The sequence below is a fragment of the Gymnogyps californianus genome, chromosome 19 (assembly GCF_018139145.2).
Source record: "Gymnogyps californianus isolate 813 chromosome 19, ASM1813914v2, whole genome shotgun sequence".
NCBI lineage: Eukaryota > Metazoa > Chordata > Aves > Accipitriformes > Cathartidae > Gymnogyps > Gymnogyps californianus.
Genome location: NC_059489.1, coordinates 189,067 through 208,022, shown reverse-complemented (window position 1 = coordinate 208,022; position 18,956 = coordinate 189,067). Strand labels below are relative to the sequence as shown.

General features: G+C 42.6%; 1 protein-coding gene across 1 annotated transcript in view; it reads right to left on the bottom strand.

The window, feature by feature from the left end:
* Nucleotides 1-18,956, bottom strand: part of FASN (fatty acid synthase) — a 43,906-nt gene that overhangs the window by 12,929 nt on the left and 12,021 nt on the right. Inside the window, exons 9-28 of the mRNA XM_050908201.1 lie at nt 16,057-16,516; nt 15,516-15,703; nt 14,553-14,742; nt 13,020-13,114; nt 12,466-12,600; nt 11,964-12,167; nt 10,242-10,357; nt 9,615-9,790; nt 9,066-9,257; nt 8,704-8,784; nt 8,424-8,609; nt 7,927-8,106; nt 7,474-7,677; nt 5,315-5,625; nt 4,775-5,164; nt 2,616-2,780; nt 2,289-2,407; nt 2,033-2,187; nt 1,489-1,692; nt 344-494 (exon numbers count right to left, since the gene is read on the bottom strand). Coding sequence (XP_050764158.1) covers nt 344-494; nt 1,489-1,692; nt 2,033-2,187; nt 2,289-2,407; nt 2,616-2,780; nt 4,775-5,164; nt 5,315-5,625; nt 7,474-7,677; nt 7,927-8,106; nt 8,424-8,609; nt 8,704-8,784; nt 9,066-9,257; nt 9,615-9,790; nt 10,242-10,357; nt 11,964-12,167; nt 12,466-12,600; nt 13,020-13,114; nt 14,553-14,742; nt 15,516-15,703; nt 16,057-16,516 — 3,902 coding nt within the window. The remainder of the gene's footprint in view (nt 1-343; nt 495-1,488; nt 1,693-2,032; nt 2,188-2,288; nt 2,408-2,615; nt 2,781-4,774; nt 5,165-5,314; nt 5,626-7,473; nt 7,678-7,926; nt 8,107-8,423; nt 8,610-8,703; nt 8,785-9,065; nt 9,258-9,614; nt 9,791-10,241; nt 10,358-11,963; nt 12,168-12,465; nt 12,601-13,019; nt 13,115-14,552; nt 14,743-15,515; nt 15,704-16,056; nt 16,517-18,956) is intronic.

The window sequence follows — 18,956 nt, the reverse complement described above, 5'->3', positions numbered from 1 at the left end:
AAAGTATAAATGGTTCTCAATCATACAGCAGACTACCACAGCTACCAAGCTCAGACAAGAGTTTCATCGTTCTGCAAAAATATTTCAGTTAACTAACCAGTAACGTAACCAACACCGAAATCCAAGTGTATACTGAAACACATGGAGTTAAGAGCCCAAGAAAGAGATGAGAATCTTGTGCAAGCCACTGTACAAAAACTAGCACTCAACTCCTACAGCTGCTCAGGAGACTATAGCTCTACCCACTGTGCAGTACGCTGGTCTGATCAGGGCTGTCATCAGCCTCAGGCAGGAAGGCAAATCTTAACCACATACACAAACCAGAAGACAGAAGGTGACCTACCAGTTTTTAGGCACCTCCCATAGAAACCTCTTGTCACAGTCTACTGCTGTGGCCAGCCCCTTTGCTGGCAGCAATCCCATCACCCTTCTTCCAGCCAGGTCCCGTCCTGAGAACTCCATGCCCAGCATGCACTGCTGCAAAGCCCAGTTACCTGAAAGAACGTTAGCATCTTTTACAAGGGAAATTTCTCTTCTAAAATCCCTTGGTCAAGAATTTACTATGACAGTAATCCCTGAAAGTTAGAACCCCAGAGACAGAAAAAGTGCTGGGATTTATCTACTATGTACACAGTTCATAAGTCACCATAGCTAATTTCTTGCTACAAGAGCAGCGGAAAAGGACTTGGTCTCATTAAGTCTTACTCTGTATCCTTGGTGATATTGCTTTAGTTTCCAGTTCTCATCTGAGAAATTTCATGGAAACATCTTGTTTCAGAGGCAATTTTGTTCCTCTTTGAAAAAGAATGACACAAACTAGAAGGGATGGTCACAGCAAAAATATACTGTGAAACCTGAATTTTTGCAAACACCCATTTTAGGCAGAGACTAATCTCAGTCATGAAGGGAAACCCAGCCCTAGTCAAGTTGCCCATAAGAATCTCCAAACACACTTTTTACATGTTCTGCCCCCTCTCCTTTAAATAGAGCTTTAAAACCATTTAATAGGCATTACATTAATTCTTAACTCACTATCAGGCAAGATATTATCACCTCCATTTTGTAGACAGGAAATTATTTCAGCTTGCATTTTTCTCCCCTAAAAGCAAAGTACGTCCAGCAGCATGGCAGCACAAAACTTCAACATTCTCACCTTGGTACCTGCCTTACCCATCTCTGGAACCTCTAGCAAGTTGCTTCACCTCCCGCTTGATATCTATGCAATGGGGCTAGTAATGTTTCCTCACAGCAAGGTTTATTAATTTTGCCATATGAAAAATGGGACCACAACTGGAAGTAGAACTTAGGAGTTTTTGGTGTACAGTCCTGCAGCAGGACTATACTTCCTTTTCAAAAGTACGCTTTCTTGCTAAACAAAAACTGATATACACTTTAGCCAGTGCATAACTAACATTCAGGAGATTATGTGAATAAATTCTAGAACAGTAATACATAAATACTTTTTCTTCTAGTGTAATTTTAACTCACCAGGGATAGCATCTGGAGAAAGCTTTCCTGTGGCCAGCATAATGTCCCGGAAGTTGAGAGATGCATAATAGACTCTGCAGAGTTGAACATTGGGATTAGTTGTGCGGAAGTGTCGAAGTGGGGAGACAATCCAACGAAGAGATGAGAGGTCTCCGCGAGTCAACACATTTACATAGGCATATTCTGTCAACTCCTGAGGTTGTGCTGCAGAAGAAGGAACAATAAGAACTTTACACACATTAACACAGGTGCACACTTTCCAGAATGAGTAAATTCCTTGTGTAATTGCTACCTCCTCTTCCATTTGCCCTCCAGAAAGCCCTTTCTTATTCTGCAATACCACCCATACCCTACATAGCTCATCCCTCCTCCTGGCACCAAAGCACGCTACTGTTCACTCTGAGCTGGAGCAGAAGAATTCCAAATTATCCATTAAAAAATAGTAATAAAAAATAATTGTCAGAACAATAGCTACTCATTTTCTAGTCAAAGTCCATTCAGACTCAAGGCCCTGGAAGTGACGCTCAGATCTCAAAGGAGTTACCTTGCTGCAACGGGAGATGCCTGAAGGAGCCCCACTTCCCATCACGATACACATTCATCACCAGGTCCCTCTGAACAATCTTCTGCATCTCCGGGGAAGAAAGACTCGTGGGCGGGACAGCTGATGAAGGGTTCAAGTTGGAAACGAACACACACCTAGAAGAGTTGTCATTTTGTTTGTTTTGCTACAGGCCTGAAAAGAAGCTAACACAAAAATATCTCATCTCCAACTATGACTCAAGGGCATGCTTACGCACCTGATTCTGTGGCCTTCTGCTTCAAGGCGGAGGCAGTTCACCATTCCCAAAATTCCTGAGTTCCCACAACTGGTGGCAGTCAACCACACAGGCTGCTCCAATGGGTCAGCCAAGACTTCCTACAGGACAAACCCCAAACTGTTTTACGAGGAACCACAGAAAGAAGTAGCCCTTGTATCCTTAAGGCAGAGATGAATAACTTTTATTTTAAGAAAAGTCACACACACACACACACACCCCCACACCCCCTTTTAACACTGCTAAATATCTCATTTAGAAAGTGTAACTATCTGGAAATTCAGATATCCAGGACACAGGAATTCTCACCTTTAAGGATTCAACCCAGTTATAATGGGTCTCATCTATTGGCAGAAAAATGGGTGTTTTGGCAGGGGCTTGCCGGCGACACAGGAAAATAACTGAGCCAAAGAACGATTTCTTCATGGCAACCAGATTCAGCGAGGCTTTGCTGAATAAGCCCTCCCACTGTGCCTGTCAAATCAGGTAAGAGAACAATTAACAGGAAAGTCAAAAGTCAATTAAAAATACAAGTCACATCTGTACTTCATGTTAAGTCTCCTCAAAGATGGCTTTACCAGGAACAACAGGCACTGTCCACCTCTTTCTTGCTTTTGCTTGAAATCTTAGCATCTGTTCTGTATTGTCTCAGTACAAATGTATATTTGAGTAACATAACAGTATTTTATCCATGTCTAGACTATTCCTTCTTCCCTAAAAGAGCCTCAGAAAGCAGTAGTACAAGTATCTCGAAGCACTGGTTAGGGAACTAGTCTTACCACACTACCAGGTGTGCAAAAAACCAGAGCAGTGACCATGCTGTCAAATGCCATTGGATATTTGAACGTGTCTAGAATTTAATTCCAGCAGTAAGGCACACCTCCACAGACAAACACAACGTACAGATTCCAACACAGAAAATAACAGAAGTGGAAACACTGAGTTTAGATGTAACCAGTCTATGTCACAAGCCCTGTCTGCAATAGAAAAAGTAAAGCAGGACAGAGGAAACAAAAAAACAAGTCACCCAAATCCTTCAGCTGCAGGGGGGTAGGGAGAAGCAACCAACCACTAGCAGGGAAGTAGCACCTATACACGTAAGTTACATTGAAATAGCACTTCAGAAAAACAAGAGAATGGAAATGCATGTATGGCATATCCAGAAACACTGAGGCTTTACTATCTGAACGAAATAAAGATGACTGCAGGCTCTTAGAAAAGCATCCATTTGCTTTTCATATACCAGGCACAAAATGGCAGAGGGTTTTTACAGCACGATCCTTTACGTCGAGGACTAGGGACAGTGTCCCTATCTAGAAAACTTTAAGAACTATATTAAGTCCTGCCCACTCTCACCTGCATTGTATCATTTTCTTTAGATAAGGTGCATTCAACTCGCATGTATCTTATCCAAGGGATTCGCTAATACCAGGCTACTGACGCTTATGACAGATCTAGGTTTTAAGTTATCAGCTTCAGTAGCATCTCTCAGACTTCTTTTTATCCCCCTCTTTACTGGGTAAGATGCAAAGCCAAAGAACTCACCCTTTCTTCTCAAATCTCCTTGAAAAACCTTTGCAGAAAGTGAAGGGCTAGAATCCATGTCATTGCAAAATTCAAAATCCAACTACCACGCTCCGCAATTATAAACAAAAAAGTTAAACTATTAGAAGTGCTGCTCTCTTCTTATCCTTAAAAGAAGAGCTGAGAGGCTACAGCCCCTCAAATCAGGAAGAATGCATATGTTCTGTAGAGGGGCAGTTTCCCATTACTGCTTAGTCTAACAGCTGCCAAGAGACCATGACGTCCCAGTTCCCACCCTTACCCTAGCCGCTCATTCTCCTCCTCTTGTGCCAGCGTTGGCATTAGTTCATCTGCATGATATACTGGTTTGCAAATATAAAGCAGACACCCTACCCCCCCGACTTCCAAGGGCTTATTTTGCTGTATCTCATTATGGGATCAGATGAAGAAGGGAAGGAAGGAGGAAGAAAAAAAAAAGAAAAGTACAAGAGAAAAGCCTTTCTTTCTGGGAGCACTTCAATGTTAGAACTTAATTAGTTTGTAAAGTCTCACTCCCAGCAGTGATATCAAAAGGAAGAGAGATATTCCGATACGGAAGCATTTTAGGATCCTATAGTGATAAAGCTGTACCCCACCCAACAATGCAGAACATTATTTTAGCTATAAAGGAACTGTCCTGGCCAATGCTTTCATACAGATTATACAGATATACAAATGACAATGAATAATTTTCAATGCATTAAGAAAGGCTTTCCTGACTGAACTCACAACCTAACACGTGGAAATTCACAACTCTTCAGAAGTGTTTATTACATATTCCCGCAGAGGGTCTAAATGCAAAGTGATGTAAGTGATGTCTACTCAACATTCATCACAAAAGCACCTGCAAGCAGCAGACTCCAGACTACCCACTGAGAAAGTATTTGTCTTTCCAGGAGGCTTACCTCACTCAGGAAGCTGTGTTTCTGCTGTAGATCTGGACTTGTAAGGAAACTGACAATTTCTCCAAGAGTTTCTCCTTTAAGAAGGGTGTGTAGCAAAACAAACCCTCCTTCTTTCACTGCAGCTGCCAAATTAGAGAGAATTTCAGTGGTGTTCCCTAGAACACTTGTTGAACAGTTATATACCACCAGGTCAGCATTGGTCAGATTTCCAGAGGGAAGGTGAGATGGATCCCATTGGCTAAATAAAACTCCAGCATCTTGTAGCTCTGTTTCATTAGCTGAAAGAGTTTCCAGGATGGTGTCAGTGGCAATGTAGTCCACCTGCAACAGGGGCTGAGTATTCAGAATACTTTTGACACGAGAGAACAGATGTCCACTTCCTGCAAGAGCCTGTAAGAAAAGAAGGGGAAGGAAAAGGGGAAACCAAGTTGAAACATGAATGATATCCAGAATTGTAACTGGAACAATAGAAGTATGCGATCAGGTTACTGGAAGGCCTAGAAACACTAGCTATGGTCCCATCCCAGGCTTCCAGCTAACCTCTACTATCTTCATCCTGTGACTGGTCATGTTCTCCAATGCCACATCCAGGCAAGTCTTCAACTCTGAAGAATCTAGCAATCCATTGAGAAGAGGGTCATCCTGGAAGTGCACTTTCTCTTGAGTCACAATCTGTTCCAGCTCAGAATGGAGGTTTCCATTGAGTTCCAGATGGCATATTTCAGCAAGGATATGCTGAAGGCCCTTCTGTATGGGTGAGGACTCTGCAGCAGCCACTGCCGTTTCTAGTCCAGGGATGACTAATTTGACTCCATGCACTGCCACCTTAGCCTGTAAGTTCTGGATCAGATCTATGGAATAGAAGGGGAAATGAAAGGAAGAGTCAGATTTTCCAAAAATTTTTCTTCTCCTCTGCCTCCATTTGCTATACCAGCTGATGAGCACCACAAATTACAGCATCTTGTACCATTAGCCTAGCCACAGAGATATAGTGCATGCTCCGTACATTCACATGATTATGTATTGTGCAGCAGTTGCAGCCCCCAAACAAGTTGTCTTGGCACAAAGCCTGTCTCAAACACCAAAATTACCTGTGGCAAGACTCTGACTGAAAGAGGGCAACTAACAGGTAACTTCTGACTGATTTAGGGAGTTGTGGAGGTAAATTGTACATTTCTGCAGATACAAAAAATACTAAAATGCTTTTTTGCTTTATAACCAGATGGAAAATAGCTCATCCTGACTGAGGTCAGGAACAGCATCACGAAAAATAACATAAAAATCCCACTACAGCATAGGTAAAAAACTTTGAGGACAGTATTTGGACACTGCAGGAAAAAAAGAAATCTTTAAAATCTATTGCCAAATCACAGGATGAGCGTGAAGACACTTTACAATATAGAATAACAAAATTGCTGTCTCAAGATATAGCAAAATTTATCACTAGAGTAAAAACTTCAAAAAAATAGTAATTTTTTTCCCTTTGATGAAAAGGCACGTAAAGTGATGAGCTGAGTGGATGTCTCCCCATCCAAAGAACACTGTACTAGGCTATCAGTTTCACAATAGACTAAGCTGCTCCTACTCTATTCTTGCAGCAAACACAAACTTTTTTTGGCATGCCTCACTAAACCCCTTTCCCTCCTTGGATATGCTCTTGTGCCCATAACCAAATGGGAACAGACATGTCGGCTTACCCATCTTGGCAGTTCACAGGGAAAAATAAAACAAGAAAGCTGAAGACTTGAGGAAGTAGGCTCTCCTGTCAGTGTTTGAAGCAACTAGGCTGGACTTCTCCTTGTCCTGGTTTCAGCTGAGATAGAGTTCATTTTCTTCTTAGTAGCTGATACAGTGTGTTTTGGATTTAGTGTGAGAATAACGTTGATAACACACTGATGTTTGAGTTGTTGCTAAGTAGCGCTTATCCTAAGCCAAGGATTTTTCAGTTTCCCATGCTCTGCCAGCAAGCAGGTATGCAAGGAGCTGGGAGGGAGCACAGCCAGGACAACTGACCTGAACTAGCCAAAGGGATATTCCATACCATAGAACATCATGCCCAGTATATAAACTGGGGGGAGATGGCCATGAGGGGTAGATCGCTGCTTGAGCATCAGTCAGCGGGTGGTGAGCAACTGCATTGTGCATCACTTGTCTTTTCTTGGGTGTTATTTCTCTCTTTTTTGTTATATTCTTTTTCATTACAATTATTATATTTTTATTATTATTAGTTAGTATTATATTTTATTTTACTTTAGCTATTAACCTGCTCTTAACTCATGAGTTTTACCTTTTTTTTCCCTGATCCCCTTCCCATCCCACTGGGAGGGGGGAGGGGTAGGCAGCTGCGTGGTGCTTAGTTGTTGGCTAGGGTTAAACCACCACACTCCTTAAAGACGATGATTTGTGCCTTTCTGCTTGCAGAGGGGGTTGTGCCGTCTGACACTGCCTTGACTGTTATAGAAGGGTAGATGCCCATCCCCATGGCTTTACTCCTACCCACATTCTAAGAGATACCTCAGGCAGAAGTAGCTTTTAGCTTCTAGCAAGTGTATGGACATAGGACTCCTGCTGAAGTCTTCTACAGAGACCAACACTTGGTATTTCTTGGATGTTCTGAAGTAGTATGAACAGCTTCTCTCAGACATTTCTGTTAGGCTGGAAGATTCCCCCAGTGTGACAAGAAACCAATCCCACTCTACCTTTGCAGCGCTCCAGATAGGCATGAAGATGGACACTGGAAGACAAACAGTTACTCTCAGTATATGGCACAAAGCAGAATTTTTCCAGGGTGGGAGGGATCCGTTCCTGTTGTCGTCGTGGTGCCACAGAAGCATGAAGACCATTGATCTGAACACCTCCTGCTTTAAGGCTATCAAGACAGCGGTCCACAACAACGTCAAAAGCTGAAAGACAGGAAAGAAATCTAAGTTTGCATCAAACACTACAAGTATTTTATTCAAGATGATCAGATGAACAGTGCTATGTCAGACTGTTACGGAAGCTGCAGAATAGCAGCTTCTGTTACAGAGCTGCAGAATAGCCTGAAGACCAACAGGGCCCCCAAAGTCCATCCTACTTCTTAGGAAGTCACACATTCATCCACACAGCAGTCAAAGCAACTAGCAAAAGCCCAGGCATGAGAGAGACATTACCTTCTACATTGTCCTGGTATTGGCACACCTGCTCTTGATGCAGCACTGGGTCAATACACACTGAGCGAATCCTGGTGGGTAAGCGTAGACTGCGCCCAGTCTCAGCTAAGATTATCATGTGTAGCAGGGTGTCAAGGAAGGTCACCCAGTTCCCATTCCACAGAACCTTCCCTGTGCTTGCTGCAGAAGAAGAGGAAGGGGAAGCCTCACTGTGATTTCTGTCATTCAGCAGATGCCAGAAGTCACTGCTTATCAAATGCAAAGTCTGCTGTATGTACCCAGCTTCCCCTGTAAACTCCAATAGTCAGTTCTACATTGGAGATAGAGCATTGGGAAAGCTGTTGTCAGAACTCTTGGTTGTTCTCCATTATCACACGAAGTACAATTACCACACAAAGCACAGTCAGGTGGACTGTTAATACAAATGGAATTAAAAGATCAAATATTCATCATTACAATACCCATGCTCATCATTCTTCTATGGAAAGTAAATTCACCTTCGCTGTTGCATTCCAGAACGCCCTGGAAAGCTGGTCCATAGTTATATCCACGCAGATGCAGCTCTTGGTAAATGTCTTCTTTCAAGAGGCCAGACTTTGAGCTCATGTCTACTTGAGTCTGAAAGTCAACTGGCTGGTTATGGAAGTTCTTCAGAGCAGTGTTTTCTAGGAGGGAAATCTTCCCTGATGGGCACAGTAGCAAGAATAAGAATCATCAGCGTCCATAAACAATGGATTTTAGTAGGACAGCGCATACACTTACACTTCCTTCACTTACCACTCACAGCCAGATTTCCACTCCCCGACACCTCAAAGCAGTGGGAAGCAGGCATGAGTCTTACTTCCAGCTGTACCGATCCTGCAAGAACATTGAGGAAGACAGGATTGTAAGGTCATTCATTGCTACCATCCTCAAGCAGAGCTTTCTCTTTCACCGTCTCCAGACTCACTGCACACAACATGTAATAAAGATGACCTTAACATATTACTTGACTGTATGAATTCACTTTGTTCAGTCATGTTGCGCTCTTTATGTTCTTTCTCCTGTGTTCCTCCTCACTTTCCCGTTGCATTTCTTTCCTCCCACTCCCTTCATCTTCATTACACAGTTTTGCAGTTGTACCAGCACTCCTCACTCACCCTTTTTGGGAAGGATAGTCGCCTGATGAATTGTGACTTCTTCAAACATAACAGCCGTTTGCTCCATAGCCATGCCAAGAGACCGTGCCAGAGTTCGCCAAGCCAGTACTAGGTAGCCAGTTGCTGGGTACAGGACTCTGCCGTCAATGCAGTGACCAACCAAGTAGTGGTCAGGAGAGTCAGGACTCACATCTGTCAAAGAATAAAGAGCAGAATAAAAAAAATAATAAACACACCCTAAAAAAAGAGGTCTTTTCCCCTCAATGTGTATAAGAGGTTCTAGTGGTTTCCCCAACTATCCTGCCCGGCAACATGCAGCTCTTAAAACTACTGTGTCTGAATCAAGACAGTTTCCTGCTCTGTTCATATTCTTTCACCCCATTTCAGAAGCAGATCCAGTCTTTTTCAATCCAAACCAAACATGAAGCTTCAGAAGACGGCTTCAAGGATGCTGCTTTGAGTATCCTTTTCCTAGTTTTACAAAAGAAATGCAGAGGTAAAGCAGGAAAGAGACAAACAAACAAAAAACCCCAAAACAGGCAAACACACCAATATTGTAGACTGAAGCAGATGCAGAGCCTTTGGAACCTGCTGGAAAGTCTTCAGCTTTTGGAACATCCCAGTCCTGGCTGTGGTCCCATTTGATGTACGGAGAAATAAGGGGTGTTCCCACTGGGACAGGGTATTCCACAAGTGGGAACAAGTTATTTCCAAGAACATTTATCCTAGGAAGACAAAGAGGATCAAGACAATGGGGGGGAAGGAAAAAAGGGGGAAAAAATTGACTATAATACTTAGAGGTCAGACAGTAATTGGTCTTGGGCTCCATGTCTGAGATATCTTCAGGAGTACTGTGAACACTTAGTGCAGCCAAATTTGTAATTCTTACAGTCTACAAGATGCAAAGTTTATTTCCAAGAGCTAGTTCCAGGTTCTTAGGCCTCTAAAATGGGACTCCTCTTTAAAAGGCACCTTCCCAGCCCAAGCAGTCTCTAACCCAAGGCAACACTTCGTAAGTGAGCATGTTAAATATGTAAAACACAGATGTAAACCCCATTTTTTTCCAGGTTTGTCAAAGGAGTATTTCAATCCTTTTGAAGACATGCATGCTAGAGAAGAGACTTGAATTCTCTCCTAACTGATACCCCACTCACCCTCCTCCCTTAGTCTCCTTACCCAGTTAAATGAATCTTTCCAGTCTGTGTTAGGAAGAACTCCAAATTATTTTTGTGCTCTTTCTTCATCAAAGGTAGAATGGTGCAAGTTGGTTTCAAAGTTCTCCTCAAGATAGCCTGGTCAAGTAGAGTCCATAAATCACTGGCGGAAGGCATTACTTACTACTGTGCCTCTGAATTTTTCTCCATAGATCTCAAACCACTTCTGTTTCTGTGCCAAGAGTTCTGTGCTAGGTGCTAGAGCGTACACCATTTTAACAGGGAAGAGGAAGAGCAGCACAATACCCTTCCAGCAACCCAAGAAGTTGCACATCTGGTAAAGCAGAACCTACGTAATATTAATGAAATTCTGCCAAAACACAAATCTCCCTTTCCCAAGCAGATTGTCAAGTGGAATCAAAAGCTGCACTTCAGGAACTGCAAGATCACCCTCTCAAGCCTCCCACTCGTGCACCACCCCTGCCAGCTTAGGCCCTTACTCCCAGGAGCAGCCCTTTTTAGTCTGAAGCATCCTAGAGCATTTTCCAAGCAACAGCTATTAAATCAAAACATGCAGCCTTGAACATCTGACCCAAATTCTATCTTCTTTTCAATTTGATCCCAGTCTTTAAATGGGAAAAGGGAGGGAAGAGAAAACCAAAACACTCCCAAACCCAGCTGATGAAGTCTTTAGTCACTTGCATTAGAGTCCAGAATTGTACAGTGATTTTAACATGAAGTGTATAATCTTTTTATAGAGAAAAATATCTGCCTAATTTAAAAGCTCTGCTCTGATTCTCCCTTCAAGTCACTTTCAAAGCATAAATAAGACAAACATGACATAATAAATATACACTGGATTGGAACTCAGCAGCACTGTGTAACTATTAAACTTGACTCACAAGTAACTACGATTCTTCTTAAGACTCCTCCTCTTGCATGCAACAGACCAAATAAAATGAGACCAGTCCTTGAGACTTAAGGAACAGGCACAAGACCACAGCACTGATCTTGTGGAGCAAGTGCATCCTAATGTACCTCATGTTCTGCATCCTCTACTATGGAGCTAATTCCACAAAGATCAATTCTTACGGGGTGTGGAGAAAGGAATAATGATCTGATCATTAGGGGAAAGGAGTTTATGAAGAAAGCAAGCTCCTGTGGTCTCAGGCTACTTGGTCTAGAAGAGGGGAAAACACTACTACCAGCCACCACCTTCTAAGACAAGAACCTCAAACCAAATTCAGTGTACAGATGGTGATAACAGATTTTTCATACAGAAGGCCCGTTAGTCTTGAATTTCTCCCCCCAATCCAATTTTTGCACACACTCTCCATTAAATCCAAACAATGAAATGCTTTTCTTAATCATTGCACAGCTCAGAGTGCTGACTATCAGCTATCTGAAATGCATGGCAATGAATAAAGGCAACAACGTGAACGTCTGGATGGGGAAGTGTTGGGGTTTTGGTTTTTTTTTTTTTCCTTCAAATATTAACATACATCACCCCCCAAAAAACCCAAACCAAACAAAAGAAAAAAAAATCACACCAAAACCCCCACAAAAAACCCCATCAACAAAATGTTAAAACTGGGAGAGACTCAAAAGTACTGGAGGGAAAAAGTGTTCTCAGGAAGGCGGGGAGGGGGGTGGGGGGCAGTATTCCCTAGTCCTCAAACCCTCAATCTCCTTCCTGCAGCAGCATATCGACATAGTATCACACTGACACAATCAAATACAATACCTGTAAAAGAGCATGCGGAGCAATTTCTACTACAACAGCATTCTCTGGAACATGCTTCAGACCTTCATGGAACAGCACTGGATTCACTAGGTTGTTCACATGATACTCTGCAGAGGAATTCCTAGCCAGATCACTCTGCCACTGAGATTCAGGGATAGATGTACTGATCCATCGTGCTGAACGAGGTTTAGGGTGTGGAATGACCTACAGACAGACAAGGAAGAGGGACAGGAGGAAGAGTTACATGTCATAGATAACAATAAGACAGGCAAAAGCAGGCAGCCCCTCCTTTTCACAGGCTATTTTTCTCAGCTTGATTGCTCAGGACATCCTTCTGCTTGAGGCCACAGGACTCCAAACCTTAGGTCTCAGAGGTCTACATGCTCTTCAAGAGATTTCCTTCTCCTCCTAAAGAAAGGAAGCCCTTTAAGCTCTACAACACCTATACTCAAATCCTGGTGCTCAAGTGTAAGCCAAGAGAGCCACAGTTTGGCAACATTACCTTTTTCAGGGCACTGAGCAGCACTGGTGCAATAGATGCCATGTAATAGGAATGAAATGCGACTCCAGCACTCCGCACCTCCTTTGCAAACACACCATCCTTTTTCAGTTTGGCTACAAACTCATTCACAGAGTCCTAAGAAGAGGAATATAAGTGAACTAAAAATAAAAGCTCACAGCATATTTGGGATCTGTATGAGTCACTGTACTCCCCCCATGCCCTTCATCACTTGCCACTTAAGGGGACCCATATCTAGGATAAGGTTATTGCCCTTCTCAGTCTTACAGTTTATCACTCATTATGCCCATGGCTATAAGACTATTCAGCATAAGAGATCTTTTATTACTAGCTTACTGAGGCACTAACATCACTTCCTCTCACAGAACATTTGAGTGTTTAAGTTTATACAAAGCACCATGTCCCCTCCCACCACTTTATTCCAGCTCCCCTTTGCAAGCAGCTGAGCTTTAACTCAGCTTCACGCTTTCTTCAAACCAGAACTTCATGGGTCTCAATCACAACTCTGGTATACACCATATCAGTTTCTTGCTCACCAGAGGCCCCGAAACAGTGACAGTATCTTCAGAGTTGTGACAGGCTGGTACCACATTTGGAGGACAGCATTGCTTACATTCCTCCCATGTCAGACCTGCAGAAGGAAGACCTCAGGACAATACAAGTGTTTCTAGCAGTGAGCCTCATAAGGGGAGGCAATCTTAACGGCACAATCACTGTGCTTAATTCAGCATTTTGCAAAACTGGGAAGGATTCTTAAGAGAAAGATGGACATCCCCCCTTTCCCCAAAAGGGATTCTGCAAGAGCTAAGGATATTTATCTCAGGGCTTTAACATGACATTTATCACTGTGATATTGAGCACAACAACGGAAGACTGAATCTTTGTACCATCCCATTAAGGGATGGGGGGGGGGGAGCAGAACTCACACACTTTCAAAGAAGCTACAGAATTGGTTGGTTTGTCTCATCTTGCCCTTAGCAATCCAAGCTAAAACAGGAGAGGGAACACATACGCTTGACTCACAGAAACTGAGAGCCACAAAACATCCATAGAAATTAACAACTCTAGTGGCTTAAACTAGCTTAACACATGCAGCATCTGGTCCTACGTTACGTGGATACAAGCCACAGGAAGAACTTGAACTCAACATCAGATTACAAAAAACATTATATGCAGCACTCCGAGATAAGTTCTGTGATAAGTATCATGTATTTAATATCAAGGAAAAAAAAAAGCTAAATTAACTAATGCTACAAAGGACTACCTACCTAAAGTAAGAAGTCTAGGATTATAACAAGTGATCTAGTCAAACATACTGCATTAGACCTGCAACAGCTTTTCTCTTAAGTGTTTCAGTTTTTAATTGACTACTGCATTCAATAATAGAAACAGAAGAACAACAATGCTACCAATAATTATTTTATTTTTAAACATATAGGTCACCATGAAGCCACACCATGAAGAAAAACTGCTGGGTCCAAAGCTCAAAATTTCGCCCAATAGTGGGCAAAACTACATGACTTACAGAAACACTGAGCAAAGCTTGTTCAGGAGAAAGCTTCTTCCTAAGTGCTATTAGGCCCAAGTAAGTTCTAATGGCATTAAGTCCCACTAGCCAGTTGCGCACTACATAATAGTGGCTTACTGGTTTCACGTCTCATTACTCTTGCAGACTATCAGAAATCTCTCTCTTTTTAATAATTTAGTTATATATAAAGAGCCAAAACCCCCAGTGCCTTAGATTTTCACGTCTTTTTTTAAGGAGATTATTTATCAGGCCTCTGTCATTCGTCACCTATCAATAAATCTCTCCATTTCCACTTAGTTTTGGATGGATTACCAAAATTCTGCTGTATTCCAGGTCTGAGATTACTACCATTATATCAACTTCAATATTTAATAACCTGTTCTACATCAAAAGAAAAAGAAGAGGAAGGCAGCAGTAGCCAAAACTTTACAGACATGATTGTCTCCACCAACACATTTCAGAGCCCAATTTTATCCCAATGCCATACAACAGAGAGCAGATGTACTTTCCTGTATCACTCTTTTGGTAAGGGTATACCTACCAACAGCAGCCATTCCTCCTGGGGGCAATTTGGCCTCTTTCACGCATCGTCCCCGCCAATAAGCGGCAAGAATGGCTTCTTCTTGACTTAAGGAGTTATCTGCATAGCCACAAGCTAGTTCTCCCACTGAGTGGCCCAAAATCCCATCAGGTTGCAGACCTGCAGCCTTCAGCATATCAATCTGGGCAATCTGCAAGGAAAAGTAGGGTTAGTGATTCCATGTCAGAGTAAGCAGGTGTCAGGCTCAAAGGCACACGGCAGTAGCGAGTACATTACAAAATGGTTTTTTGGTACAGACGTTTTTCTTGGCCTCACTGCTTTCCCCCCGCCACCACCACCACTGCAGCTCCAGCCTCATTTCAAAGCAATCCCAAGAATCGTTATGCGACTCCAGTATTGTTTGGGCCTCTCCACTATGTAGCTTTCCACTGAGAAGCTATTTCCAACAACAGGAGGTTGCCAAGACAATGTCTGTACAAAGTAAGAGGCAAGACCAGCTTTCCAGATCACTTTAAAAGCTCTGCCTCCAGTTTATTAAGAAACAATGAATCCACATGGACACTCAGAATTAAAAAAGACTTCACTTGCATCATTTAGTTCATTTGCAGAACAAATTTTAGAAGGCATTCAATGGAACCTTGTTCCTTGACACAAACGTTTATATAAAACTTAAAGACATTCCTTAGTCTCTTAAAAAGGATAAACTGCCCCACATACACACACAGATACACATGCAAATCAGTTTAGATCAATATTCATCCAAGCGGGAGAGCCCAAAACTGTCAAGGGTGCAACACACTCCCTCCTATCAGAGGGATATTTCTAACAGCTGCCATTTGCAGATTACACAAAACAAGCTTCCATTAATCGGTATAAAGTGTTACTGGCCAAACAGAGACACTACCAGAGCATGCTTATGTGGATTGAGTCCATGACTCCCTCCACCAGTCATTTGAATCTTACCTGAATAGCAGCTAGTCCAACGAATGCATGGACAGTGTCATCAAAAGTATTCTCATCTGCTTGCAGAAGCAGGTCTGAGACCTTTAGGCCTGTGTTCTTCAAAGCCTCATCCGAGCGCAATATAGACTGGCGAAACAAATCCAACTTCATAAGGCTCAGGCCCATACCTTTCCACTGTGTTCCCATGCCTGCAGGATAGGTATGGAGAAAGTGAGCTTTAGTTACGCGCCATAAAAGGAGTGGACACCACACACTTGCTCTGGCAGTGAAAGAATTCTAAGAGCAAAACATAGTACATCTCCGACATCCTCTAAATTAGGCGCTGCTTTTTATTTTCCTGGACTTTGCTATCATCAGAACATAGCAAAGTTGGAAGGATTAGATAAAATACAGGAAACATGAGTCTCCTAGACATATCACAGCGCTGCAAGATATTTCCTCATGCTAGAGTGGAAAACAACATTAGAGCACATAATGCAATTCCTCAAGCCCCAGATATACAGAGGAATGCAGAAGCCTGGACCCACTGCTGCACACGTACCTGAGCAGATGTACCAAAGTGGTCTACCCGACGCTTGAACTTGCTGAACTTCTTTTATGTCACTCTCAGTGCCAACTAGTGTGTAGCCCCTGTAGGGCATGGAGGATACAGGAACTGCAGAGATATCACTGAGCAGGCTTACAAATGGGCTGCATCCTCCATGTTTTCTGCTCTCTTGAATTAGTATTTCCACAGCTTCCTGGGTTCTGCCACAAATTTGAACCAGTCTTGGCATGTTACAAGTCTCCAGAGGCTGGCATTTGTTCTCATTTGGCCTCAGAATGACATGAGCATTAGCACCTCCGAAGCCAAAAGAGTTGATACTGACAAGGCCACCTTTCACTGGCGTTGGTTTACAAACTACCTCCAAAGAGCCATCTTGTAAGGCAGGAATATCTGGATTTGGGGTATTGAAATGAAGATTTGGTGCCCACAGCCCATGTTCCAGAGAGAGAATGACCTGGAAGAAAAAACAGAGTGTTCTGTGCTCCACGTTTTCTTGTAACAAACATTCTTTTGTTGTTATTGTTTTACTATAAATGGCCATGTAGCATACGCTAAAGCAGCGCTCTATGTTTGGATAAAGGGACACTTCAGAGAATAGCATTATTGATGTTACTGAGGTAGTACCTGCTTCACCCAGGCACGTTTTAAGTCCATGCAGGAAGTCAACAGTGAAGGTGAGGGTGGTAGCTTTAAGTTTAGCTTCCAGACCCTTTCTAACTGGAAAGCCATGCAGTCTTGCTGGAAAAGCAGCCTGGCTACTAAGAATATCACATCTTCTTTCTCCCCTTTTAGATCCTGTCCCTTCATCACACACCACCACACACGCTCTTCCTTATCATAACGAATGCTTCCATTTCTGCCTTTGCTGCAAAAGAGCCAAGCTGAAGCACTGGTAAAGGAGTCTGCTTGCTGCTTTGCACCCATCTGTTGGAACAGCAGACTGGTCAGAACTGGCAGAGCCACAGGGAAGTACAGAAACAGCGTGAGAGTTAGAATAGCTGTGCCAAAAAAGCAAGAGCTCCGTTCTCTCAGCAGCATCTCTACAAACAGTCCATGACACCAAGCCCATACTCCTCTGTGGCACAAGTCCAGCAAATCACAGACTACAAGGTCAGTTGCAAACACTCTGTGCTCTGTATGTTTGGCAGTTCCTTCATCACCCTAAAATGGTCAGAGAAACAGATGTTGGTTTGGGAACTGTTCTTCCAAGTTGACTAATCAGACGTGGCAGCCTACCTGGGAGAACAACCAGCATAAGTGCATGATTTCAACTCCAGTCAGCATGTTTAGAGTTGCAGTCTAAGTATTTTCATGCACACTGTTCTACACCTACAATACTATGCACTATGAACTTGCTGTTGCTTTACACAGCATACATATTTGTACTTTTAAGTCTGCCATGGTTTCTACAAAAGTTTGAGAGTATAGTACAGTGAGCGTACACCAGAGCCACCAAGCAGCTTTGTCTTTGCTGTACAGCAAGTAATTAGACAGGCTGAGTAGTTCAAAGGTGCAGGTGAGTTTTCCCTCCCTTACTAAAATTTAACTAAAGTGGCCTTGGCAAGCCCTAGTTTCTTTCCTACCTATCCACATAATTAATGGATTCTCTTCAAGTCTGAAATCGGATACTTTCAAGATTTAATTTTCCTGACATCTCACATGTAAGAGCATTTTACGGAATTCCAAAAGAAAACATTTATGGAAACTGCAGACTTCCCGAGACAAGTTACTGTCTAAGAGACAGTGGGCTTGGTGTAGTTTCTGGCTTGGTCTCAAGGACACTTGATCTGCCACTCTGATTAACTTCCAAATCTTAAAATACCAAGTGCTGCCCAACTTTCAAAGAATCAAGAACAGAGACAGAGCTTCCAATATCGTTCCAAAGCTTCAGGTGCTTTCAAGATGCCAGATCTGGAAACAAGATCTAACACACCTTAATAAAAGCATAGCAAAAAGATATTCTAGCAGACATGATGGGTGCCATGGGCTTTTGCCTGCAGTTGTAAGTTCTGATACAAAGTGAAGTGAGAAAACTGACCAAAAAAAAAAAAAAGTGAGAAAACATGGTGTCAGAGAAGTCTTCAAGAAGAAATTGCGGCCTTTGTCTTTGCAGTTCTGCATCCTCTAAGAAACACAGACAGGGAAACAGTACCTCAAAGTTATGATCCTGTCCTGACAGATCACAGCAGAACTGCACTAAACAAACTGTTTATAACGTACAACACAGTATGGATGGAGAGGTTTATTTTACGACTCAGTTATCATTCCTTCTATGAAGAAGGTGTCAGTCCGAGAGACAGAGGTGCTAAAAAAAGTAAACTTTCCTCTACAGAGAGACAGAAACTGCTGTCCTCCATGATTTATTTGCACATGAGGCTATTCACAGCAAGTTGTATGTATTCAGGTCACAATAACCACTTTAAAGAGCATAAAATTCTAGCAGTGACAGTGTACGTGACTTCAATTTGCGTGGCTCTAAGGCTGTCAGTAATAGGCTTACAACCAAGTGTGAACATTAGCTAGCTCTCTGCTAAGCAGTTTAGCAGCCAGAGCCAATAGATGATTGTCTGCCTACAGCAGTAGTTAGCAGGCTGGTTGCTAAGACAACCAGTTATTCAAGCTGGTAGCCTCATCCCAAAGAACTCACCTGGCTTCTTGCCAACATGAGAGAGAAGAGGAAGAGATGATACATCCCTGACAAACAGCCAGAAGGATAAGCAACTCTTTCGGCACTGAAAGTCCACACTGCCTCTTATCTTTGGTCATTGCCAACTACTCCAAACGTTTAAATCCCTCTACTTGTACGCCCCTCAAACTCAAATGACTCACAGCAGAGTTCTGCTGGAAGGTCCAGTGTAAGGATAATCCATAAAGTGATCCCAAAGCATTTATTC